Source organism: Phyllobates terribilis, unplaced genomic scaffold (genome assembly GCF_046119375.1).
Source record: "Phyllobates terribilis strain yellow unplaced genomic scaffold, ASM4611937v1 Scaffold_13__5_contigs__length_258822181, whole genome shotgun sequence".
In the NCBI taxonomy this organism is placed as follows: Eukaryota; Metazoa; Chordata; class Amphibia; order Anura; family Dendrobatidae; genus Phyllobates; species Phyllobates terribilis.
Window position 1 is genome coordinate 60,528,807 of NW_027362773.1, and position 27,428 is coordinate 60,556,234.

Genomic DNA, 27,428 nt, shown 5'->3' on the forward strand with positions numbered 1-27,428 from the left:
TTATCATCAGAGGCAGGATTACAATGACAGCTAACACCTCTTTACACAGCTGATAACACAGGATCCACCAATCAAAATAGGTGATGTCACAGCTGACCTCCTCCCCCTTCCTTCACAATGACCCTTGCACATGCTCATTAGAGGCTTGAATACAAGATAGGCTTGGAATCTGGCCATGTGTGTAATATTCATGTGTTGTCTTAAGCTATCAGGAAATGTGTCCAAAAAAAGGCCCAATGGCCATTGTGAAAATTGCATGATTACTATTTTTATGTTTAATACAAATTGTGATATTTTTTAAAAAAATTCAGTTTAAAAAAAAAACCATGTAACACAAAAAACTGATTTAAACAAAAGGTAATTTTCTGATGATGGCTTCCATGCATAGCTCCACTGAAGAGTGACCGCAATAAACCCCCAATATCTCCCTCATTATACTCAGATGTCTAAGATGTTGCGTTGTGAGGATTTGTCTGGTGGGTTCTTCATATTGAAGCAGCAGGGCTACCCAGGAAATCAGATATAGGAGCATCTATAACAGCTCTCCAGTGTGAGACCCCCAACAGTCCGCTCCTCAGACCCCAGTACACGGGGCTTGTTATGCTTTTTCGGGGTTTTCGGATTCTTCGTGTCTTGTTGAGTAGGCACTGGGCTGTGAGTAAAGGTAAGCCACTGAAACAGACTATGGCTCCTCGTCATTTAGCTCAGACTAATTGCATTGCAGAAAGCGCTGATAGGCAAGCACAATAATTATTAGATAAGGTTAGAATTAAAGCACATGCACAGAAAGTAGACATGTACTCTTTGTTATTCACCGCACTAATACATGAAAAACACTTAATTACATTAATAAGGTGTTTAACCATCACTTTTAATTTGCTGAACATTGTGTTATCTATATTAGATGGTTACAGAAGAGCATCGAAAAACAGACAGCCACACTTACTTAGTAAGAACAGAAACTTGTTTGCTGCGTTTTTGCACTTTCTCATTGCTAGCAGTGAAAATACACCGCAAAGACGTGGAAAGAATTGATATGCAGCAGATTTAAGGAAACACTCCGTCAAAATTTGTTTCCTCTTAATATATTGGATTCATCATATTATATGGCACTTTATACTTACAATTGCTCATTTTTACTTTCTACCCAGTTAATTCTTCTCTTTCCCATTAGGTCTATGACATCATGTGATTAAAAACAGACTAGCTGAATCTTTCTATGCCCTATGTAGAAACAGGATGTTAATTTTACTTGTATGAGTCATAAGTCACTGCAAACGTCCCTGACAGGGGGGAGCAGAGCTACCACTAGGAATTTCAGGGCCCCATATTGTCAAAATGTTTTTTGCCCCCTTGAGACTCCACCCAGGCTCCACCCCAGCTCTGCCTTTACCCCACAATCTTGCCACAGTCCCATCACCCACTCATGGAAAAACTCCACTTCTGCACCACATCCTCACCAATCACACAATAACAGTTCCCATCAAACACCATATCACATACATAGCCATCAGCTTCTGTTTTGACCAAAAGATTTTTTAAGCCTGCCACCACGACAAGGTAGACTCTTTTGGCAGGGCCCTACTCTACTCTAACCTATTTAACATTTCTTAAAATCTCTTTTTAACTATATTTTAAATAATTTTTCTTTAAGGGAATGTGTCGCATACATTTTTTAAACTAATTGAAACCAAATTGTGATAATTTTTTTAGAATCTGTATTTCTGATTGCGGATTATGTATTCTGTTTCCGGTACATTTATGGAAGCTGCTCTGTCTGTTTTGAGATATGGACATTGGACATATACATGTATATATCTCAAGACATTAAATGTATTTTAATCATCTCACAAACACATTGGTTAACAATAACCAGAGAGTGGTCAATGCCCTTGATATAAAAGCTTCGTAACACATTCCCATTTTGCTAACTAAATCTATTTTTCATAAGAGTCATTTAGTTAAATCCTTTGGTCAGTTATGTAAAGTGAAAAATTATCATCTAACTGCAGTGTTATTATGCACCTATCATGCCACGGCCCTGAACTGTTGCCCCTGGGGCCCGGTGAGCAGAAGCAAAGTGGGGATGGGCCCAGACTGCCAGTGTGTCTGGACCCCGCCTCTATGCTTCTGTTAACTGGGCCCCATACACTAGTAAGGGCAGTAATGCGTTGATGGCGGCCCTGTTCCTGCCTATCGTGAAATGACACTTGTTGACAGCCCATACTACATGAAGTATGCAGCTAGTCTGCATAGATCATGAGATGTCAGACATCCATTGCTGGCTGCCTTATAGTTGCCATTTCATCTAAGCATTCATTCAGTGTTTATGAAAGCATACACACAGATATACTCATTCTTATCTATCTAATAGGATGACACATGTGCCATAACTATGTTCCTGCCTATCGTGAAATGACCTCTGTTGACAGCCCATAGTTCATGAAGTATGCAGCTAGTCTGCATAGATCATGGGATGACGGCAACTGTCCAGACCTGCATCCCACCACAAGAACCACTCTGGAGAATGAAATCATCCTCTCAAACTGTTAGGGTGCAGCTGTGGGACCCTATTTTCAGAGGTGATGTCCTCCACCCAAGTCTCAAAAGGCTGAAAGGGTCTTCAGGAGAGGTGGGTAGTCGAGCTAGGCCATCAGACGGTCACCTCTGTAGCTGCAGTGTCATCCTTCCTATGGTTCCAATCAGGGGCGGATGTGTTATTGGTGCAACTTGTGTGACTGCACACGGGCCAAGAGGGAAGGGGGCCCATTCCACCTTGAAAGCAGATGGAATTGGGCATTATGATGAGCTATTGGGCTGCACAGGGTCTATCTTCTGTGTGTGTCCACCTGTGGCTCCAATGTAAAATACATTTCCTGCAATGAGAAACACATCACATTTATAATTTCCAGGCAATCAAGATCAATACAATCAATCCAATCACTACCATGATTATGGGCTTTGAGAGTATATTGATTAACCAAACTCCGATAGACCTCATCCAGGAATAGGGATTCCATCCCTCCTTGGATATATTTCTAGCTTTTTGTTGCAGCTCCTCTATCTTATCCATGTTTCTCTCAATTGAATTATGTGCATCTTCAATCTAGGAGCAGCATTCCTCACCTATAACAGCACAAGTTCCACCTTCAATTGCTAACAGGTAGTCAAGAGCCATTCTGTTCTGAAGGGCTACCTTCCACATTTGGTGACATCACAAGTAGAAGCTAATGGGGTGAAGCCAAGAACCAAAACATTCGGTTTTGGCTTCGGGCCCCATGCTTGCAGTAAGAGGTGTTCGGTGATGCGGGTGCTCTGCCGACATTTTGTAGAAGCCGGAGCCCCGCACTTTCCATACTCTTCTATGCTGTGTACTCCGGGAAAATGGCTGCCTGAGGCTGTGCATGTGCAATTGAGATCTCTGGAGCCGAGATATTGGTGCCGAGATCTCAATCTGATCTACTACAAGCATGGGGCCTGCAGCCATCTCCCGACTCCTGCCTCTGTCGGAAGGCAGAAGCTTCCGGCAGCAGCAACCTCCACCAACGCCAGTAAGCTGCATTACAGTTCGGATTATAAGTCGCACCCCCATTTTCCCCCCAAATTTGGGGGGAAGAAAGTTTGTCTTATAATCCGAAAAATACAGTATATTGGTGTTATGCAAGGATTTCCCAATATTAGTTGGATTTATATTTTTGATCTGGACTGTATATTACTATATGTCTCAATAACACTCAACATTACATAATTATCTTCAGGTTACATGTGTTCCCTTTACAGGATATAACTTTAATCACCCAGATTTGGATAATTCTAAAGCAATACATGGCCCAAAAATCGAGAAGTCGTCATGTTCCAGTTATGGCTGAGGGGATTCTCTCAATTATAACTATTCCATGGATCTGATGAGCAAGAAAGTCAGAAACTAATAAAATGTGATGGATAATCGGTAAATCATTGTCATTTCTGTACTTGGAGATAAATCCTGTCACATCCTTTACTATTGGAAGAAATGCTGTAAAACTTGGACATCACCTAATCTGAGGGGTTCACTATTTGTTTTGGACCTGCTTGTATTAAATAAAATAAAGACTCCTTAATGAATAAAAAACATAGAAGAGAATGAAGGACACCACAAGAGGTGACAGAGCCGACTTAACTTTCTCCACAATCTACAACCCTCAAATGGAATGTTGGCTCTGCATCTCCTATAATGTGTGTGATGTCATAAGCAAGGAGGCGGAGTCAGAAGACCCAACATTCCGTGATATCATCAGCAGAAGCAGCTGTTATTTAAAGGGACCAGACCAGGCCATGCAACCAATTCATTACCATATAGATGAAATGGACTCTAATTATCCACCTTGACTGCTGAAACCTTTTACAAAATGCCACAATGTCATTATTGCCATACAATGTCATTCCGGAGTAGATTCTACTAAGCTGAGCAGTGATAAATCTACATTAATAACCAATATATTCCAATAATACAGAATATTAGATTATATGGATGGTTGGTTGGGGAGGTAGATATAGTACTGTAGGATAAATGGCCAGTAAATAGGAGAAGACACTATAGACCAGAGGTCCCCAACCTTTTTTGCACCAGGGACCGGCTTTAAGCAAGACCAGTTTTCCATGGCCCGGTGGGGGTGGGGGCGGGGGCGGGGCTTTGGTCATATGGGGGTGGGGTTATGGAGGGGTGGAGCTGTATGGGGAGGATGCTGGCGGGACCTCGGTGTACAGCGCTGCTAAGTAGCAGCATTGTACATTGAGCGTCAGTGTATACAGCGCTGCTGCTTAGCAGCGCTACACACTGAACACCGGTACCGGGAGCCGCGTCACTGAAGCCAGTCTGCTGCCCCAGCACGCCCCACATAACATGTTCTGCCGGGGGCGTGTCAGTGAGGAGAGCCTGCCGCCCCACCCCGTCAGGAACACACCATGCTGTGCAGGAGGGCCGCGTCACTAAGACCCGCCCCGTGACGTACAACAGGTACCATGCTGTGCTGTGGAGGGCTGCGTCACTAAGACCCGCCCGACGCCCCACCCCGTCCTGCATAATGTCCTCTGCCGGGAGCTGCGAGCTGTCACGGCTATGGCAGAAAACATTATAAATCCACACAGAGCGAGTTCTGACCAGGCGCAGGGCCGAGGAGCTAGCTGTCAGCGGCAGGGCCGGCTCCAGGTTTTTCTGGGCCCCGGGCGAAAGAGTCTCAGTGGGCCCCTTTAACACATACCACGATTCATGATGCAGAGATACGGCGGAGAAATATATATATATAGTACAATGCAAAGATTTCACTTCATGAGTGATATCTATTGTAAATTCTACAATAGCTCAGAAACCGGTGAATCGCTCCACACAGAATAGTGGCCCCCATATAAGGCTCCATACGGAATACTGGTCCCCATATAACGCCCATACGGAATACTTGCCCCCATATAACGCTTCATACGGAATACTGGCCCCCATATAAGGCCCCATACGGAATACTTGCCCCCATATAAGGCCCCATACGGAATACTTGCCCCCATATAAGGCCCCATACGGAATACTTGCCCCCATATAAGGCCCCATACGGAATACTTGCCCCCATATAAGGCCCCATACGGAATACTTGCCCCCATATAAGGCCCCATACGGAATACTTGCCCCCATATAAGGCCCCATACGGAATACTGGCCCCCATATAAGACCCCATACGGAATACTGGCCCCCATATAAGGCTCCATACAGAATACTGGCCCCCATATAACGCTCCATACAGGATACTGGCCCCCATATAACGCTCCATACAGGATACCGGTCCCCATATAATGCTGCATGCAGGCTGTTACCCCCCACATAATGCCCCATACAGGCTGCCCCCCCCCTTATAATGCTCCATGCAGGCTGTTACCCCCCACATAATGCCCCATACAGGCCCCTCCCTTTTAATGCTCCATGCAGGCTGTTACCCCCACATAATGCCCCATACAGGCTGCCCCACCCTTATAATGCTCCATGCAGGCTGTTCCCCCCCACATAATGCCCCATACAGGCCCCCCCCTTTTAATGCTCCATGCAGGCTGTTACCCCCCACATAATGCCCCATACAGGCTGCCCCCCCTCTTTATAATGCCCCATGCAGGCTGTCACCCCTCCTCTTTATACTGCCCCATGCAGGCTGTCACCCCTCCTCTTTATACTGCCCCATGCAGGCTGTCACCCCCCCTCTTTATAATGCCCCATGCAGGCTGTCACCCCTCCTCTTTATAATGCTCCATGCAGGCTGTCACCCTTCCTCTTTATACTGCCCCATGCAGGCTGTCACCCCTCCTCTTTATACTGCCCCATGCAGGCTGTCACCCCTCCTCTTTATAATGCCCCATGCAGGATGTCCCCCCCTCTCTTTATAATGCCCCGTGCAGGCTGTTCCCCACCTTATAATGCCCCATGCAGGCTGGTCCCCACCTTATAATGCCCCATGCAGGCTGTCACCCCTCCTCATTATAATGCCCCAAGCAGGAATCCCCCCCTCTTTATAATGCCCCATGCAGGCTGGTCCCCACCTTATAATGCCCCATGCAGGCTGTCACCCCTCCTCATTATAATGCCCCAAGCAGGAATCCCCCCCTCTTTATAATGCCCCATGCAGGCTGTTCCCCACCTTATAATGCCCCATGCAGGCTGTCACCCCTCCTCTTTATAATGCCCCAAGCAGGAATCCCCCCCTCTTTATAATGCCCCATGCAGGCTGTTCCCCACCTTATAATGCCCCATGCAGGCTGTCACCCCTCCTCATTATAATGCCCCAAGCAGGAATCCCCCCCTCTTTATAATGCCCCATGCAGGCTGTTCCCCACCTTATAATGCCCCATGCAGGCTGTCACCCCTCCTCTTTATAATGCCCCAAGCAGGAATCCCCCCCTCTTTATAATGCCCCATGCAGGCTGTTCCCCACCTTATAATGCCCCATGCAGGCTGTCACCCCTCCTCATTATAATGCCCCAAGCAGGAATCCCCCCCTCTTTATAATGCCCCATGCAGGCTGTTCCCCACCTTATAATGCCCCATGCAGGCTGTCACCCCTCCTCTTTATAATGCCCCAAGCAGGAATCCCCCCCTCTTTATAATGCCCCATGCAGGCTGTTCCCCACCTTATAATGCCCCATGCAGGCTGTCACCCCTCCTCTTTATAATGCCCCAAGCAGGATGCCCCCCCTCCCCTCTTTATACTGCCCCATGCCTCCATACATTAAAAAAAAAAAAAAAATCAAATACTCACCTCCCTTCTCCTCACCTGCTACCTGCTGCCCGCCGCTCGCTGCTCGGCTCCGAACTCCAGCGTTGTCGTTTCTTCCCGCTCAGCGCTCCCTGTGACGGCTCAGGGGAGGGCGCGGTGTAAAGACGTCACCGCGCCCTCTGACCTGAGACGTCACAGGGAGCGCAGAGCAGGAAGACAGCTGATCTGCGGAGGCACGGGGAGAGGTAAGGTAAGTATCGGGCTGCCGGGGCCCTGAGCAAGCGGCGGAGAAGGGCGGGCGCTGACACCGCTCTCCTCCGCCCATAGCCCAGCGGGGTGCGCGACCGCCAGTGGGCCCCTCTGCCTGCTCAGAGCCCCGGCATTTGCCCGGGTGCTGACGCCGGCCCTGGTCAGCGGCGCCGCGGACCGGCTGAAAAACCCCAACGGCCCGGTCCTGGTCCGCGGACCGGCGGTTGGGGACCTCTGCTATAGACAATGTTACTATATACCAGGGATGGGCAATTCATTTTCCCGAGTAGCTACATTGTTGTGAAGGGCTGAACAAATAGGCTGAAACTCCTCAATATTAATATTAACAGATTAATTATTAATATAAAATAATTGTGCCACTTAATATTGAGCAGTACATTGTACTGTCATCTGTTATATATGTACTATGCCTTCTATACTGGTACTGTAATTTACTATCTGGGTACCATGTCCTCTACACTCTTACTGCCAACTAATATATAGGCAATTTGCTGTCTATTCTGGTTCTGCCATCTATTATGCACAGTTGAAACCAGAAGTTTACATACACTATATAAAAAAGACACATATGCATGTTTTTCTCAATATCTGACATGAAATCAGAATAAACCTTTCCTGTTTTAGGTCAATTAGAATTAACATAATTTTTAATATTTGCCAAATGCCAGAATAATGAGAGAGAGGGAATGTTTTAAGGCATTTTTATTACTTACTGCAAAGTCAAAAGTTTACATACATTTCATTAGTATTTGGTACCATTGCCCTTAAATTGAATGACTTGGGTCAAACGTTTTAAATATACTTACACAATAGTTGGTCTGACTTTGGGCCCATTCTTCCTGACAAAACTAGTGGGTCATTGTCCATTTGGAAGACCCATTTCCGCCCAAGCTTTAACTTCCTGGCTGATGTCTTGAGATGTTGCTTCAGTATTGCCACATAATCTTCTTTTCTCATGATGCCATCTATTTTGTGAAGTGTACCAGTCCCTCCTGCAGCAAAAAAAACCCACGACATGAAGCTGCCACCCCAGTGTTTCACAGATGGGATGCTGTTTATAGCCTTCCAAGCTTCTCCCTTTTTCCTCCAAACGTAACGATGGTCATTATGCCCAAAAAGTTACATTTTAGTTTCATCATACCAAAGGACATGTCTCCAAAAATTAAGATCTTTGTTCCTGTGTGCGTTTGCAAACCTTAATCTGCCTTTGTTATGTTTCTTTTGGAGTAATGGCTTCTTCCTGGCAGAGTGGCCTTTCAGCCCATGTTGATACAGTACTCGTTTCACTGTGGATATTGATACAGTCTTACCAGCTCCCACCATTGTCTTCACAGTGGATTTTGCTTTTGTCCTTGGGTTGATATGCACATGTCGGACCAAAGCATGTTCATCTCTGACACACAGAACCCGTCTCCTTCCTGAGCGATCTGATGGCTGGACGTTCCCATCTTGTTTGTACTTGCGTATAATTGTTTGTACAGATGAACGAGGCACCTTCAGGTATCTTGAAATTGTACCCAAGGATGAGCCAGACTTGTGCAAGTCCACAATTCTCTTCCTGATATCTTGGCTGATTTCTTTAGACTTTCTCATGATGCTACACAAAGAAGCAGTATGTTTCATGTGTGCATTAAAATACATCCACAGGTGTGTCTCTAATTAACTCAGATATTGCCAAAAAACCTATTCGATGCTTCCGAACACATGGCATCATCATATGGGCAGTCTAGAATTGTTTAAAGGCATAGTAATCTTAGTGTATGTAAACTTGTTGCATCATTCCCAAGAAGACTCATGGCTGTAGTAGCTCAAAAGGGTGCTTCTACTCAATACTGAGCAAAGGGTCTGAATACTTATGACCATGTGATATTTCAGGTTTTTTTTATTAATAAATTTTCAAAAATTTCTACATTTCTGTTTTTTTTTTCAGTGAAGATGGGGTGCAGAGTGTACTTTAATGAGAAAAAAAATGAACTTTTTATAATTTACCAAATGGCTGCAATGAAACAAAGTGTGAAAAATTTAAAGGGGTCTGAATACTTTCCGTACCCGCTGTACTATATGGGTACCATGTCCTCTATAGTCTTACTGCCAACTAATATATAGGTAATTTGCTGTCTATTTAGGTACTGACATCTATTATATAGGTACTGTGCCTTCTATACTGCCACTGTTATCTATTATATAGGTACTGTGCCTCCTATACTGGTACTGCCATGTATTATATAGTTACTTTGCCCTATAAACTTGTACTGCTATCTATTATATAGATATTGTACCTTCCATTCTGCTACTGTCATCTATTATATAGGTACTGTGCTCTCTATTCTGGTACTGCCATCTATTATATATATCCTGCCCCCACTGTGTCTGTCCTGCCCCCACTGTCTCCTTCCTGCCCCCACTGTCTCCTTCCTGCCCCCACTGTCTCCGTCCTGCCCCCACTGTCTCCGTCCTGCCACCAATGTGTCCTGCCCCCATGTCTCTCCGTGTCCTGCCCCCATGTCTCTCCGTGTCCTGCCCCCATGTCTCTCCGTGTCCTGCCTCCATGTCTCTCCGTGTCCTGCCCCCTTGTGTCTCCTTCCTGCCCCCAGGTCTCATCCGAGGCATGGTCGCCAGTGCATGACAGTGACGTCATACGCCAGCGATGTGTGCGCTGACGTCAGCTGACGGCTGTTAACTATTGCCATGCGGCAAGCTTCCCGCATGACAATAGATTTCAACTGATAGTGCGACAGACGTTCAGTAACTGATCCAGCAAAATGCTGCCGCTGGGGCGCAGTGAGCAGAAGAGGGGGGCCCCGGTCTCGGCCCCTCTACTTACCGGGCCCCATACGCCAGAAAGGGCAGTAATGCCCTGATGGTGGCCCTTGGAGGGGAGGATGGGGCATCTGGGTCAGGAAATGAAGACTGGAATGATAAATGCAAGGACAACAGACTTCCTGTTTCTACATAGAGCAGAGAAAAGAGTAGAAAGGAAAAATGAGCAATTGTAAGTACACAGAGCTACATAATATGATGACTGCAATATATTAAGAGGATACAAACTTTCGTGGGAGGAGGAGTGTTTTTTTAAAATGGGCTGCAGTTCTCAAATTCAGTGTGTGCATGAGATTTCTGAAATCACATAGCTTTCGCTGGTGCTCCAAAACGCAGCTGCTTTTCTGCATAGAAAAAAGCTGTAAAAACGCTGCATGTGAACATAGCCTAACAATGACTACGAGATATTGTCATATGATTTAGTAGATATGACTGTGTTTCTACAGAATCAGATCTGTTAATGTGCTGTATGGAGGTTTTCTCCAAGTAGTGTTTGTGGGAGAGTGATGACCATGTACAGACTGAGCTGCAGCAATGCAGCTGGGAGCCAATCATTAGTCAGTAATGTCAGATACTGTATGTCAGTGTGGCACCCCAGGGGTCTGGTTACCACAGTAATAGAATTATTACGTCTGAGAGCAAGTGGGAGGTTTCCTGGTCAGGAGCCCTTAAACATGCAACACCTCCTGTCCCAGACCAGATAGGGGAGGAACCTGCCCTATATAAACTGGATCTGGGGCGGGGTTAGTCAGTCAGAGCCTGGAGTTAGTTCCAGACACAGGGAAAGTAACAGCTAGGAGCTCTGTAGGAGCAGGAGCTGAAGACCAGGGACTAGAGCTATGCGGAGTTCGCCCTGGCAGAAGAATCTAAGAACTGGACACCGGAGTCCGAGTCTGCAAGGATCTTTAAGTCCAGCAGCAGAAACCAGCCGGCAGGGGATTCCAGGTCCTCTGGCCATAGAAGCCCGGAGGCTCAGTCACGAGCAAGGGACCAGCACCGCCACCGAGGAGCGGAGGCTATCCGAAGGCCCCAAGTCACCAGCCATACGGGTGAGCACTACACGGTACACTCAGGGATGTGGGCTACTTCCACTCGCTTACAGCAAGGTAGCCAGGAAGAGTGCAGATAGAAGGGGAGGCCTACAACTCCACCTGGTCAGGGGAACTCCTGTTTGCTCACAGACTGACCAGGCCTCTTATGCTAGCCAGAACTCCCGGGAGGGTCTGCCTTATTATCATCAGTAAAGACCCTGAACTGCACTGCAAAGACTCTGAGTCGTTCCTGCTGCGCCCGTGCACCATCACTCCCATCATCCACGTTCCCTGCCCTGAGGCTATACTCTTCCCGTGGGGAGTTATCCCATCCTTTGCTGCGCACACCACACCAGCCTCAGCGGTCTGCCTCGCAGCGGCGGTACACCCTGACCGCAATCCACGGGTGGCGTAGTCGGACATTAAACCACAAAAACCCTATAAAGACCGCCACTGGTTTGACCACCCTGAGCCACGGGACCGGGTCGCCGCCACGGAGACTGCAACCCCCAGAGACCCGGCTCCGGGTAACCCACACACGTGCACACACGGCCCAGGGGGCGCGTCAACTTTGGCGTAGTCGGCAGGATTAAGTGCCCGCAACCACCGGGTACTGCGCGCCTTCAAAAGACTGTCATACCTGCCGTAGTTAAGTTTCCCGCCATCTTCAGTCGTTTCCTGCCGTCGGACGCCATCTTCAGGACGCCACGCGGGAAGAAGAGGGGCGTGGATGTCCAAACCGCGCGAGACCTGAAGCTCCGCCCCACGCACCGACGCTGCGCAAGGTCCTGGAAGGGAGAGAGAGCGTCGCTGACGTCACCAGGGTGCGACGCAAGGTCCTCGTCCGGAGCAGCACCAGCGGAGCCGCGGCCTACAGAAGAGGATCGTCGGAAGGTAGGCCACACTTAACTAGGGGGGAGGAAGATGACGGACACGGAGGGACCCTCTACCACCAGCGCGGCCACTGCCGCAGTAATGCCGTTCACAATGCCATACATCCCCGGAGCGGCCTGGCTGCCCCAATGCTCAGGGGAGTCGCATACCCTAAGCGACTTTAAAGAGAGACTGTACAGCCTATTTAAAGTATACCCCCTGACGGAGGGACAGAAAGTGAGCATATTGATAGGCCAGTTAACCGGCGCAGCCCAGCGTGAAGTAAAGTCCTGGTCAGTCCGGGACAAGGAGACCGTAAAAGAGATCTTGGCCCGTCTGAAGGACACTTTTGACACCCGCACCTCAGCCGAGATCAAAATGAGATTTTATGGGTGCAAGCAGCGGGCCCAAGACAGTATAAGAGACTATGCTTTGAGTTTGCAAGAGGCCCTGGGAGCCATTAAACAGGCAGACCCTGACAGTGTGCGGAATGCAGATGAACTGTTAACTGAGCAATTCATTGAGGGTCTGCTGTCCAACGCCCTCCGAACCCAGTTACGGGCAATGGCCTTGCAGAACCCTGGGCTAGACTTTGCAAAGTTCTAAGACAGGGCCATCCGGGTGCTCCGAGAACCGACACCGGGTGGTGCGGTAACCAACCGGCGCCCTGCTATTGCCTATCACCAGGAAGCGGCGCCCTTGTCTGCAGAGCCTGTGGGAGCTGGTGCGCAGGCTTTGGATAAAGACCCAGCTACAGACTTGCACCATCAGGTCCAAGAACTGACCAAAAGCATTGCCGCATTAACCAGGACTGTGCAGTCGTTACAGGTGTCCTCTCCAGGAAAGATCCAGCTGGCATCCGAACTGGAGGACGTCCCGTGGCGCCGACAGAGGAGGGTCCCATCGTCCAGAGGAAGACCCAGCAACAGATACAACGAGGACGGACAACCCATCTGCCGCCGCTGCAATCAACCCGGACATATGGCAAGGTACTGTCATTTAAACGGGCACAACCTGGGGCAGAGGGCCAACCCCCAGGCATAAGATCATCAGGCCCCTCAAATTGGCGAGATAAATATGTAGGGGGACGTCCAGTCTTTCCTGTGGTACTGGATGGCATTCCTATGAGTGCCCTACTAGAGACTGGGTCACATGTGACTACCATCCCGTACGTGCTCTTTAAGCGATACTGGAATGACTCGGACATAACCCGCTACCCAGATGACGACCTGAGTATCATCGCCAGCAATGGTCAGCCCGTGACGCAGGTGGGATTCAAAGAGGTGACCATTAAGATCGGTAAAGTCGAATTGGCGGCACAGGGACTGATTATTGTGGACATTGACCGTCATGAGAGTCACCCTAAAATAACCTTGGGAACTAACATGATTGAAAATTGTCTTGCAGAGATAATTCTCATTTTACAGCAGGTTGCCAAGAGCGCCAGTTCCAGCCAGCAGTGTGTTCTCCAAAAAGAGATCCGGGCACTGATGAAACGGTGACAAGTGGAACTATCTGGTGGTGAGTGTAGTGCCGGCGTCCCTGCCCTCTGCTAGGCAGGGACGCTGTTCCCCTCACCGCTCTGCTCCGTGCCCGGCGTCCCTCTCCCGCTCTGCTGGCAGCGCGCGCTCCTTCCCGGCCATTGTGCTTAGGGCGCGCGCGCGCGCCCTCCCTCCCTCTTAAAGGGGCCGCGCGCGCCGTCCTAAGGAGTCCCCGGCCAATGGCCGGAGGACTTTACCATATATAAGGCACCTCCTCCAAAATGGAGGTGCCCGAGCAATGTTGTTGCACCGTTCTACTCTGCTTCAGCCCTCAGGTCCCTTGCCAGTTACCTGCCAGTTACCTGCCAGATTCCTGCCAGCTTGCTGTCCTAATCCTGCCTGATTTCCTGTTACCTGCCTGCCTGCCTGAGGTCCGACGGTCTGCCCTACAACTCCGGTCAGTCTGTCTAAGGACCAACTTGCCCGCTCACCTGGGAGCGCACATCAGCTACCTGCCTGCTTGCCTGAGGTCCGACGGTCTGCCTTACAACTCCGGTCAGTCTGTCTATGGACCAGCTTGCCCGCTCACCTGGGAGCGCTTCTCCGCTACCTGCCTGCTTGCCTGCCCGGAGGCTCCGCTGTCACGTGCTGTGACCACCAGCTATTCCAGACTCTTGCCCGCTCACCTGGGAGCGCTTCTCCACTACCTGCCTGCTTGCCAGCCCGGAGGCTCCGCTGTCACGTGCTGTGACCACCAGCTATTCCAGACTCTTGCCCGCTCACCTGGGAGCGCTTCTCCGCTACCTGCCTGCTTGCCTACCTGGAGGCTCCGCCGTCACGTGCTGTGACCACCTGCTATTCCAGAGACTCTCGCTTGCTCACCTGGGAGCACACATCCTCCATCTGCCTTGCTAGCCTACCTGGAGGTTCAGCCATCACAGGTCGTACCTACCCTTTACCCAGAGACTGCCCTGATCACTTGCCGTGACCTCCAGCCCGTTCTTCCAGAGACTGCCCTGATCACTTGCCGTGACCTCCTGCCCGTACACCCAGAGACTGTCCCGGTCACCTGCTGTGACTGCCTGCCTGGTCGCCACCCGCTCCCTTACAAGGACCGCTCCCTTGTATAGTAGCCCAGAGGTTCCGCCTCCCAGACCCATTACAGTGAGATTGGTAGTGTGAGAATGTGTGACCCGTTCCCTATTGCCATGCCCCCGAAAAGTGAGATGATGATCTGGTGCCGGGCAGCTATTGGTCTAAGAGGTAGAGACTACTAAGCAATGGTCGAACCAATCTACTCGGACAGTAGGCCCACCATTTTGACAGCTCGGGGAGTGGTCGATGTACGCCATGGGAGGGTGCCCGTCCGCATCATAAATATCGGGGAGAGAAAAGTATACCTGCCCCGGTATGCCACGCTAGCCAAATTGTTCACCATAAACCAAAATTCTGTAAAGGCTGTAGAACCCTTGCCTCCATCTCAACCAGAGGAAGGTAACGGCTCTAAGAAACAAATGGAGGACTGGTGTCAGCAACTGCATTTTGGTACTGACTCCACTCCCTCACACCAAAAATAGGGAGTCTGCTGGGTGGTTCAGGAGTACGAAAGAGTCTTTAGTAAACACCCGCTAGACTTCGGGCGAGTAAAGAGGGTAGAACATCACATCCCCACAGGAGACCATCCACCCATAAAGGAAAGATACCGACCTGTACCCCCTGCACACTATCAGCATGCAAAGGGGATGTTGCGGGACATGAAGGAGGCTGGGGTAATCAGGGACAGCTGTAGCCCCTGGGCAGCTCCACTAGTTCTAGTGAAAAAGAAGGACAACACAATGAGAATGTGTGTAGACTACAGAAAGGTCAACCGTATCACACACAAAGATGCGTACCCGTTACCTAGAATAGAAGAATCTTTAGCTGCATTAAAATCTGCTAACTTCTTCTCCACTTTGGATCTTACTAGCGGGTACTGGCAGGTTCCTGTAGCAGAGGCAGACAAGGAGAAGACTGCATTCACCACCCCGATGGGTCTCAGCGAATTCAACTGTATACCTTTCGGGCTCTGCAACACTCCATGAACCTTCCAGCTTTTGATGGAATGCTGTCTGGGACACCGGAATTTCGAGACGGTCCTGTTATACCTGGACGATGTCATTGTTTATTCCAAAACCTACAAGGACCATCTGAAACACCTGGCAGAAGTGTTTGACGCCCTGGCAAGCTACGGCCTAAAGGTGAAACCATCCAAGTGTCACCTGCTGAAACCAAAGGTGCAGTACCTGGGACACGTGGTGAGTGCTGACGGAGTGGCTCCCGACCCCGATAAGATCACCGCGATTAAAGACTGGCCAAGACCCTCCAGCATAAAGGAAGTGCGGCAGTTCCTCGGGTTGGTAGGCTACTACCGAAGATTCATTCCCGGTTTCACCAAAATGGTAGCTCCTATGCAGGACCTCCTGATAGGTCAATCCAGGAAGGCCAAAAACCAGAAGCCGCCCTTCAGGTGGGAAAAGCTGGAAGAGGAGTCCTTCCTCCAGCTGAAGATGGCCCTCACGGGGGATGAAATCCTGGCGTACCCTGACTACGGCCAGCCCTTTATCCTCCACACGGACGTGAGCAACATCGGGCTAGGAGCCTTACTGTACCAGATCCAGCAGGGGAAAGAACGGGTAATCGCTTACGCCAGCCGAAAACTACGGCCCACAGAGAGAAACCCTGAGAATTATAGCTCATTCAAGCTAGAGTTCCTGGCAGTGGTGTGGGCAGTGACCGAATGTTTCAAGCATTACCTTGCCTCTTCCAAGTTCACCGTGTACACGGATAACAACCCGTTGACACACCTGGACACTGCAAGACTTGGTGCCCTGGAGCAGAGATGGATGGCCCGCCTGTCCAACTATGAGTTCACCATCAAATACCGGGCGGGACGCTCAAATGCCTACCCGGATGCCCTGTCCAGAATGCCAAACTTACCGGACGTAGGGGAAGATCCAGAAGAACTGGAAGAAGTCGAACTCCCTGCGTTCCACCGTCATGGGATTACCCTGTATTCCCACCGTGTAAGGGACAGGCGCTCTGCTACGTTCAATCCCTTACCCCACTACAGCTGGGCGGAGACACAAGACAGTGATCCCGCAGTCCGTCTGGTGAAGAAAATGCTGACACAAGCTGATGCCCGTCTTGACCCAGACGCTCCGGAAGAGACCAAGCAACTGTGGAAGGAGAAAAGTAAACTGTTTCTTTACAAGGAGAAGCTGTGCCGGAGAATGGTCAACTCTAGAACACATGAGCTGACCTGGCAGGTAGTGGTCCCAAGACGAGACGCGGCTATGGTTCTGGAGGCATACCACGACGGAGCAGGACACTTCAGATGGAAGAAGCTGCAGTTCTTGTTGCGTGGACGGTTCTACTGGGTAGGCATGAGAGGAGCCATCGAGAGGTGGTGCAGAGACTGTGGCCCGTGCAGCCTAAGAAGAAGAGACCGTGCCAGCCAGAAGACTCCCCTGCAGCCTGTCATCACCAGGCAGCCACTGGAACTGGTAGCCCTGGACCATGTGAAACTGGCTCCAAGCAAATCTGGGTACGTCTACGCCCTCACCATCATAGACCACTACTCCCGGTTCCTGGTGGTGGTCCCTGTCAAGGACTTAACGGCTCAAACAGCAGCTAGAGCCTTCCAGCAACACTTCTGCCCGCCACCCGGGTATCCGGAGCAAGTGTTGACTGACCAAGGGCCAGCCTTCGAAGCGGAGGTCTTCCAAGAGTTCTGCAATCTGTATGGCTGCAGGAAGATAAGAACAATGCCCTATCACCCTCAGACCAACGGACTATGTGAGAAAATGAATCAGGTGGTGATAGACTTGCTAAAAATGTTGCTCCTGGAAGAACGCAGTCTGTGGCCTGAAAAACTGCCTTATCTGGTGGACTTGTATAATCACATCCCCGTAGGTTCCACCAACTGTACCCCGGCTTACCTAATGAGAGCAAGACCTGGTAAGCTGCCTATTGACCTGGATATGGGAGTCCTGACACCTGAGGACACCTCGCCAGAGGCAGACTGGGATACAGAATGGCAGCAGCAGTATCGGAAAGTACAGGAGAGCGTCGAGCGAAGTCTGTCTCAAGCAAGAGAAAGGCAAGAGAAGGCTTATAACCAGCATGCTCCTGCTGTTCCCCTGGTACCTGGAGAGCAGGTCTTGAAGAGAAAGAGGCGGCTCCACAAGTTGGACGATCAGTGGGCGAAGGACCCGTACACAGTACTGCCTTCAAGTCATGATAATCCAAAAGTCTGTGTAATCAGTAAGGATGGAGGAGAGACCACAGCCATTGTCTCCAGAGACCACCTGAAAAAGTGTCCCCAGCAGCTGCAAAGCACTGACGAAGATCAAGAGAACCCTCAACCCGCAGAGGAAAGGGAAGAAATGATCAGTACCGTTCTCGGAGACTTTCCCCGGTCCTGGACTCAAATCAACAACGCAGTTGTGGTACCCGTCCTCCCCTTTCTTCAGCCAGCCCCCCAAGGGCCTACAGAAGAACAGGGAGTGTCAGAAGAGCAGCCGGCCCAGGAGGCAGAAGAATCCATACCAGCAGCCCAGGAGAATCAACCCTCTGCTAGTAGTGAGGCTGCCGTGCCCCTAGTAAGCCAAAGAGTACGCAGAAAGCTGCCAGGCCTTCCCGCAACACCTCCTACACCCTGTAGTGCAGAATCAGATAGTGGGTTACTTAGGTCCACCAGGAGCACTAGAGGACAGATGCCCGCTCGCTGGAGAATTTAAACTATAATGTGAATTTACCTGTAAACTACAAATGTTGAAAATGTTTTATGTTTGTTGCCTGTTTATTAATTATGTTTCTCTAGTTACCCTTCAGGTTTATTTGGACTGACAGGTTATGGACGCTGAATAACCGGAACCGCATTGTAAATAGTTGCACTTTGTGCCTCTTGCGAAGACTGCTACGAAAGAAAAACCTGTCTGGTGTGGTCCCGTGTGGTCCAAAGTAGTTCGCTTCGCCTTGCAGCCACGCCCAGGGCCAACGTTTGGTGTTTGCTTTGGACAGGTCCCCTTCTCCGTTCTAAAACTTCACCTTGGATGATATGGACACCCGGTTACGGAAGCGCCGTGACCTTAAAGAAAAAATGTCCTTGTACATATGTTATGCTATTGTTATACCCTGTATTTGTGTTTTCTTAAAAATGTGTTTAGTCCCGGAGTACTAAAATTCACTAGGGGGGAATGTGGCACCCCACGGGTCTGGTTACCACAGTAATAGCAATATTACGTCTGAGAGCAAGTGGGAGGCTTCCTGGTCAGGAGCCCTTAAACATGCAACACCTCCTATCCCAGACCAGATAGGGGAGGAACCTGCCCTATATAAACTGGATCTGGGGCGGGGTAGTCAGTCAGAGCCTGGAGTTAGTTCCAGACACCGGGAAAGTAACAGCTAGGAGCTCTGTAGGAGCAGGAGCTGAAGACCAGGGACTAGAGCTAAGCGGAGTTCGTCCTGGCAGAAGAATCTAAGAACCGGACACGGGAGTCCGAGGCTGCAAGGATCTTTAAGTCCAGCAGCAGAAACCAGCCGGCAGGGGATTCCAGGTCCTCTGGCCATAGAAGCCCGGAGGCTCAGTCACGAGCAAGGGACCAGCACCGCCACCGAGGAGCGGAGGCTATCAGAAGGCCCCAAGTCACCAGCCATACGGGTGAGCACTACACGGTACACTCAAGGACGTGGGCTACTTCCACTCGCTTACAGCAAGGTAGCCAGGAAGAGTGCAGATAGACGGGGAGGCCTACAACTCCACCTGGTCAGGGGAACTCCTGTTTGCTCACAGACTGACCAGGCCTCTTATGCTAGCCAGTACTCCCGGGAGGGTCTGCCTTATTATCATCAGTAAAGACCCTGAACTGCACTGCAAAGACTCTGAGTCGTTCCTGCTGCGCCCGTGCACCATCACTCCCATCATCCACGTTCCCTGCCCTGAGGCTATACTCTTCCCGTGGGGAGTTATCCCATCCTTTGCTGCGCACACCACACCAGCCTCTGTGGTCTGCCTCGCAGCGGCGGTACACCCTGACCGCAATCCACGAGTGGCGTAGTCGGACATTAAACCACAAAAACCCTATAAAAGACTGCCACTGGTTTGACCACCCTGAGCCACGGGACCAGGTCACCGCCACGGAGACTACAACCCCCAGAGACCCGGCTCCGGGTAACCCACACTTGTGCACACACGGCCCAGGGGGCGCGTCATCAGCATCTTATAAGTTTGTTTAGGTAATTATGGCCTAGAGTGCACTTCTGTAGTAGTTCATCCCAAAAGTGTCAGAACACGGTGCTGATCAACCATGCCCTTATGGACCTTGCTGTTGTGCTCTGCCATACAGTTATGTTGTAAAAGAAGGAGGCTTTTCCCAAACTGTTCTCACAGAGTTGGAATTGTACAGTTGTCCAAAATATCTTGGTATGCTGAAGCATTAAGATTTCCCTTCACTTGAGCTAAGGGGCCTATGCCCCTCAAAAAAGTTTACTTGGTTTTAATGATATTTGTACACCAGGGACAAACTACGAGTGTTCATCTGTGCAATCATGTGTCTTCTACGGCCACCATACTTGTGATACACTACATTTGGGGTAGCACATAAGCATTTATATCATTTATGCTCTACAGTCTTTTACTATCTGTTATTTTCGGGTAGGGATCTACTATATGCCCCTTTCACCCTTTGGCCCTCCAGCCCAATTATCTCTCTTATCAGAGGCGTAGCGAAGTGTTCAGCCCAGGGGGGAACAAAACATCTAAGTGGGCCCCTAACCAGGTAACCCTAATTACAACTATGGTGGCCCATCCTATTAATGGACATAATGGAACCTCAGCGTATGGCAATGCCGATAATGAAAATAAATCTCTATACAAAGACGAACACGGACATTAGCACCATATGGTGACCATATAGTGGTCGATATCAGTCCTGCAGAAAGAGATTACGGTACAGTTACAGAAAGTGACGTACATATGACGTTGTTTTGATGGCGTCTTCCACTTTTTCCTTTTGGCCAAGACGGCCAAGACTGCCATGACAGCTTCTTCCAGCCACGACTCGTCTACAAATTTTAAAACAAAGACACATTTGACTTGTCACTTTTGCAGCACTGTCCCTATCTATTCCCAACCTGCACAAACTCCTCATGTTGCTGATAACTCAGTGCTGAGTTGCTGCTGTATACTCCCAGGCTGTATAATCGCACCCACATTAGCTCCTATTCTGTATAATGGCTCCCACATTTTCCCCCACAGTAGCCCCTACAATGTATGAGCCCACCCACACTCCATAATGCCTCCACAGTCACACCAAACATTTCAAGTAAAATAAAAAACAATATATACTCCTCTAATCCGGATCCTGATGAGTCTACCGGATGGACCAACATGTTGATGTCATGCACAGGACGTGTGAGTGCAGACTTGGACGTCCTATGCGTGCGCTAGTGCCTCGGCCACTGCATCATGCCGCCGTTCTATAGAACACAGGCTTAAAGCGACCTGTGGTCTATGGAACGGAGAGCAGTAGTGCAGGGAATTCATGTCTCCCTGCTGTATGGCAGAGCTTGGCTTTATTGGCGTGCACACACCGATACAGTTAAGCGTAGCGCTGGGTCGGCCCCTCTGAGTGCCGGCCCGTGGCCACACCGGTAGCTGCGATACTGGTAATGATTGATTTGGATCTGACCTCTCGGACACCTGCAGATTTTAGGAACGAGCCAGAAGTCCCTGACGGCAAAGGATGCCACATCCTAGCTATACACCATCACTATTAAGAGTAGGCAGACCAGAAACGGTGAATAATTTTTCTTGGGATAAATTCTTTGTTTTATGTTGCAGTTTGGAGTAATATTTTATTATATATACCATATTTGTTTCATGCAACATTCCTACTCATGGCAAAAAAAATCATGAAAAAAAAAAGTAATTGTATCCCGCTGAGATATAATTAAATAAGATGTTAAAATAATAGATTACCTTAACGACCTATTCTTCAGCTGCATATTTCTAATGTACGGGTAGCATTTTTATGATTGTTACTGCTTGGGTAATTTTTGAAAGCTTAAATACCATAAATTTCTAGTCATCTCCTATGAAAATGGTTATATATTAATCAAAATAGGAGCCGCAGTTTAGCTTTGCATTCAAGAAAGACATTAATAACTGCATAGTATTATGCAAGCATTTAATTATAAAATACAAATACAAAGGACTTACCCCGATCATTACCTTTCTTCTGCTACAGCTAATCATCTCCATAACTCAATTCAGGATATTTGTTGGGTTATTGTAATCATTTTTTCCATAGGTTTCTTCTAGTTTATATGTAAAAGTAGCTGCAGCTAAAATTCTTACTCTTATTTATTGCATTTATCAAGATTGCTTATTCTTGAGTAAAATTCCAGAGCCTCAGTGAAGACTGATACTTGTATAGGCGGAAGAGTAGAAATGAGAGACCAAGGCTCTTCTACATAGTGTAGAATACACTTTATATGCAATTTTGGGATTCTTAATATCCCAAAAACCCTTTAAATTATTTTTTTTCTGCCTTTTGCTAACATGTCTCTAAACTGTTTTTTTTTTGTCTAACATAAACAAAGAGTTATAATATTAACCGACCACTGTCGTTTCTGACTATTTACAAGGAATCTGTCACCAGGGTTTTCTGCTCCCCCATCTGAGAGCAGCATGATATAAGGACAGAGACCCTGATTCCAGCCTTGTATCACTGTTTTGTTTTATCTGCTGCAGATCTAGCAGTTTTCTGAATGCTGAGCTCTGTATAACCCCTCCCAAACCACTGATTGGCTGCTGTGTACACTGTGCATAGGCAGAAATCTGCCAATCCGTGGTGGGGATGGGGTTATACAGAGGTCATTAATATGGAGGACTACATGCAGCAGGTTTACTAATCCTCTAGTGATAATCTCTTGCTGATAAAACTCTGATTTTACAAAAACTACAGCAAGCAGCCTAGTAAGTGACACATTGCTGGAATCAGGGTCTCTTCCCCTACATTATGCTGCTCTCAAATTAAATAACAAAAACCTGCCGGCACTTTTCCTTTAATCTCATTTGATAGAAAATGTGCTGTCTGTCAAACTGCATTAAGACTTTACGGAGGGCTGTACAGCTTTTGTGAGAATGAATGGGTCAGGTTCGCTTAGCTTTATTTTCATTAGCCTGTAAGGAAGCTTAGGACATGAGCGTATACCATCAGCTCAATGTAGTATACAGCAAGCTCCCTCAGGTGGTGATAGCAAGCTTCTAGAGTTTAAGGTTCTTCCCATCTTGGACATTTATGATTGTCTGATAGTTGCATGTCTCACCTCTGAAGACCACAATTATCCCTAAGAGGAGGTTCCCCCAGCGTCGCCCTGCCTGCAGATACTGTGGATTTGTTCACTTCTGTGGGAACGGCTGGAACAACCAAGCAAACGTGCGCCGCTGTTTTTGGATCTCCATATGTGACATAAAGGTGGAATATTTCATTAGAGGGATTTCTCGCTGCTATACGAGTTAAACTTGTGCTTGGGTCCTGTGCTGTGTAACAGAAAAAAATCTATACACCCCTCCCAGACTCAGCACGCGCCATTATGTTTAGTGTTGAGCGAATTTGTTCGGCATTTCAAATTCGAGTTCGGGATTCCGGCTTGTTCGCGCCAAAAAAATCGGCTCTGCCCATGAATATCCCTGATTTGCCACAATGTCACACAGATATTATCTGCGTGGCAAATCAGGGATGTTAATGGGCAGAGCCGATTTTTTGGCGCCAACAAGCCGGAATCCCGAACACGAACTCGAATTTGAAATGCCGAGCAAATTCGCTCAACACTAATTATGTTTTCTGCCGCTGTCTCTTGTCGTCAATTTTAAGTTGTGTCCGCTGCAGCCTATCAGTAGCCATTGATCAATTGTAGCTTTTACAAGATGTCCAAACAGGAAAGAAGATTGTGAAGTGGTCACGTGGTGCCCCCATTGATGTTGATGACGGGACCTACGAGGACACATTATTTTTTTATTACACCACCCTCTGCCCATAACGTTTCACACTAATAGTGAAGAATCTGTTTAGATCTGTCTACTCAGAGGACTAGGAGCTCTGGATCAGGAAAACGGAGCCATAAAGCCTAGTAAAAAAATAATAAAAATATTGTAGCAATTTACAGAAAAATCACAAGATACTGTTGAGCGATGAGCATTTACTGTAAGCAGTGGGATCGTTCACATACTAACCGGTAACATGCTTTTTATTCTTTTAGGACCTTCCGGCCCCTCTGACAGATGAAATTCCAACACCGGACGATGCAAAAAATGTAAGTGGAGGTCCTGGATCAGAAGAGACCATGAAGATAGCATGGCGCTACCAGAACTTGCCAAAATTTGAGGTACTGTTTTTTTTACTTGACATTTATCTAGTTAGTTTAAGAAGCTAAGGGAGAATTTAGGGAATAATGACTTGTGTCCACCTTTCTCACAGTGAGATGGAAACCATAATGGAAGAGGCTTAGTCTCGGCTTTATAAAACCCATTGTACTGTACAGAGATCCTGTCCGTGAAGAGTGACCCCAAGCAGTGATCGATCACTAGTCACCATTCTAACCTTTTCTGACCATCTGTCCCAACATGTTTTCCCAGTTAGTTCATCGGTGGAAATAAGAAAAACAAAAAAAACATAACTTTAAAGATAATTATATGCAAGTGCAGTATAGAAATGGTTGGAGTAGATATACCAGATGTAAGTATGGCGCTATGGCCACATGCTGATAATCATAGTGTCAAGTCAGTATTGATGAGCATCACCTTTTGGCACCACATGCGTGTTTTGGATGCCTTTGTAAGTTTTATGTTCTCCACAATGCACCACTAAGTATCCTTATGTATTAGCCAGAGCGGAGAGAGTGTCTTCAGCACTGGAGGACCTGGCATTTATTATATTATCTTCAGTGGAATTGAGCTGTCATAGCAGATACAATCAACAGACAAATATGGTAGAGTTGCTGGAAGAAAGCAGCCATGTTTTGTAATTTTGCAAAAAAATCCCCTTAACCAATTGTCAATGAACACTGTATACACATATATACACACATACACACGTAGTCAAAATTGTTGGTACCCTTCATTTAATGAAAGAAAAACTCACAATGGTCACAGAAATAACTTGAATCTGACAAAAGTAATAATAAATTAAAAATCTATGAAGAACAAATGAAAGTCAGACATTGCTTTTCAACCCTGCTTCCACAGAATTTAAAAAAAAATTAAACTCATGAAATAGGCCTGGACAGAAATGATGGTACCCCTGAAAATAATGTGACAAAAGGGACATATTAAATCAAGTTGTGTCCACTAATTAGCACCACAGGTGTCTACAATCTTGTAATCAGTCAGTGGGCTTGTATATAGGGCTGCAGATACTCACTGTGCTGTTTGGTGACATGGTGTGTACCACACTCAACATGGACCAGAGGAAGCAAAGGAATGAGTTGTCTCAGGAGATTAGAAAGAAAATTATAGACAAGCATGTTAAAGGTAAAGGTTATAAGACCATCTCCAAGGAGCTTGATGTTCCTGTGACTAAAGTTGCATATATTATTCAGAAATTTATGATCCATGGGACTGTAGCCAACCTCCCTGGATGTGGCCGCAGGAAGAAAATTGATGACAAATCAAAGAGACGGATCATACGAATGGTAACAAAAGAGCCCAGGATAACTTCTAAAGAGATTAAAAGTGAACTTCAAGCTGAAGGAACATCAGTGTCAGATCGCACCATCCATCGTTGTTTGATCCAAAGTGGACTTCTTAGGATACGACGAAGGAGAACACCATTGTTGAAAAAAAATCATAAAAAAGCCATATTGAAATTTGCCAAACTACATGTTGACAAACCACAAAGCTTCTGGGAGAATGTCCTATGGACAGATGAGACAAAAATGGAAGTTTTTGGCAAGGCACATCAGCTCTATGTTCACAGACCGAAAAATGAAGCATATCAAGAAAAGAACACTGTCCCTACTGTGAAACTTGGAGGAGGCTCTGTTATGTTCTGGGGCTGCTTTGCTGCATCTGGCACAAGGTTTCTTGAATCTGTGCAGGGTACAATGAAATCTCAAGACTATCAAGGGATTCTAGAGAGAAATGTGCTGCCCAGTGTCAGAAAGCTTGGTCTCAGTCGCAGGTCATGGGTCTTGCAACAGGATAATAACCCAAAACCCACAACTAAAAACACCCAAGAATGGCTAAGAGGAAAACATTGGACTATTCTGAAGTGGCCTTCTATGAGCCCTGACCTAAATCCTATTGAGCATCTTTGGAAAGAGCTGAAACAAGCTGTCTGGAAAAGGCAACCTTCAAACACGAGACAACTGGAGCAATTTGCTCATGAGGAGTGGGCCAAAATACCTGTCGAGAGGTGCAGAAGTCTCATTGACAGTTACAGGAATCGTTTGATTGCAGTGATTGCCTCAAAAGGTTGTTCAACAAAATATTAAAATAAGAGTTCCATTATTTCTGTCCAGGCCTATTTCACCTATTTCATGAGCTCAATTTTTTTAAAAATTCTGTGGAAGCAGGATTGAAAAGCAATGTCTGACTTTCATTTGTTCATTTTCATAGATTATTCATTTATTATTACTTTTGTCAGATTCAAGTTATTTCTGTGACCATTGTGGGTGTTTCTTTCATTAAAGCTCCTCAAGAGAATGCCAAGAGTGTGCAAAGCAGTCATCAAAGCAAAAGGTGGCTACTTTGAAGAACCTAGAATATAAGACATATTTTCAGTTGTTTCACACTTTTTTGTTAAGTATATAATTCCACATGTGTAAATTCATAGTTTTGATGCCTTCAGTGTGAATGTACAATTTTCATAGTCATGAAAATACAGAAAAATCTTTAAATGAGAAGGTGTGTCCAAACTTTTGGTCTGTACTGTACATATACAGGGTGGTCCAAAAGTAGGTGGACAGAAAATAATAACATTTATTTTGATTTAAATATAAAATTATATTTACTAACATAAGCATAACATTGACAATTACATTTTATTCTGAACAATAATACAAAAGCCCTTAAATTTTATCAACGCAGGTGCTCAAACTGTTTTCCATTACAATTTGCACAGCTTTGAAGTCTGCCTCTAACGCTTCGACAAACTTTTTTGCACAAGTCTCTTTGGGTATTAATTTCTTGAAATGCATCTCTTATGTAATTTTTCAAATCACTGACTCTTTTTGCTTTTCGACTATAAACTTTGTCCTTGAGTACTCCCCAAAAGAAAAAAATCCATTGGAGTGAAGTCTGGTGAACGTGCCGGCCAATCAAGTGGACCTCTTTGGCCAATCCACTTATTAGGAAATGTTTCATCAAGATACTCGCGGACTACTCTTGAATAATGTGGAGGGACCCCAACTTGTTGGAAATAAAGGTCATTTGAATTAGGCTGTTGCTGTAACTGGGGGACAACTTGATTCATTAGAATTTCGAGATACTTATCTCCTGTGACTGTTCCATCAAAAAAAAATGGTCCTAAAACACCAAAACTTGAAATACCACCCCAAACATTGACACCAGGCTCATTTAGTTGTTCCTCTAATGTTAAATGCATGTTCTCATTATACCAGTAAATACAATTATGTCTGTCAATATGGCCGGATAATTTGAAAGAAGCTTCATCACTCCA

At 47.2% G+C, this 27,428-nt stretch overlaps 1 protein-coding gene across 3 annotated transcripts in view; it reads left to right on the forward strand.

Moving 5' to 3' along the window:
• ELP4 (elongator acetyltransferase complex subunit 4) overlaps window positions 1-27,428 on the forward strand; it is a 442,046-nt gene that overhangs the window by 70,345 nt on the left and 344,273 nt on the right. For all 3 annotated transcript variants that reach the window (XM_073658083.1, XM_073658084.1, XM_073658082.1), the window contains exon 4: window positions 24,010-24,135. In XM_073658083.1, the coding sequence (XP_073514184.1) occupies window positions 24,010-24,135 (126 nt within the window). The remainder of the gene's footprint in view (window positions 1-24,009; window positions 24,136-27,428) is intronic.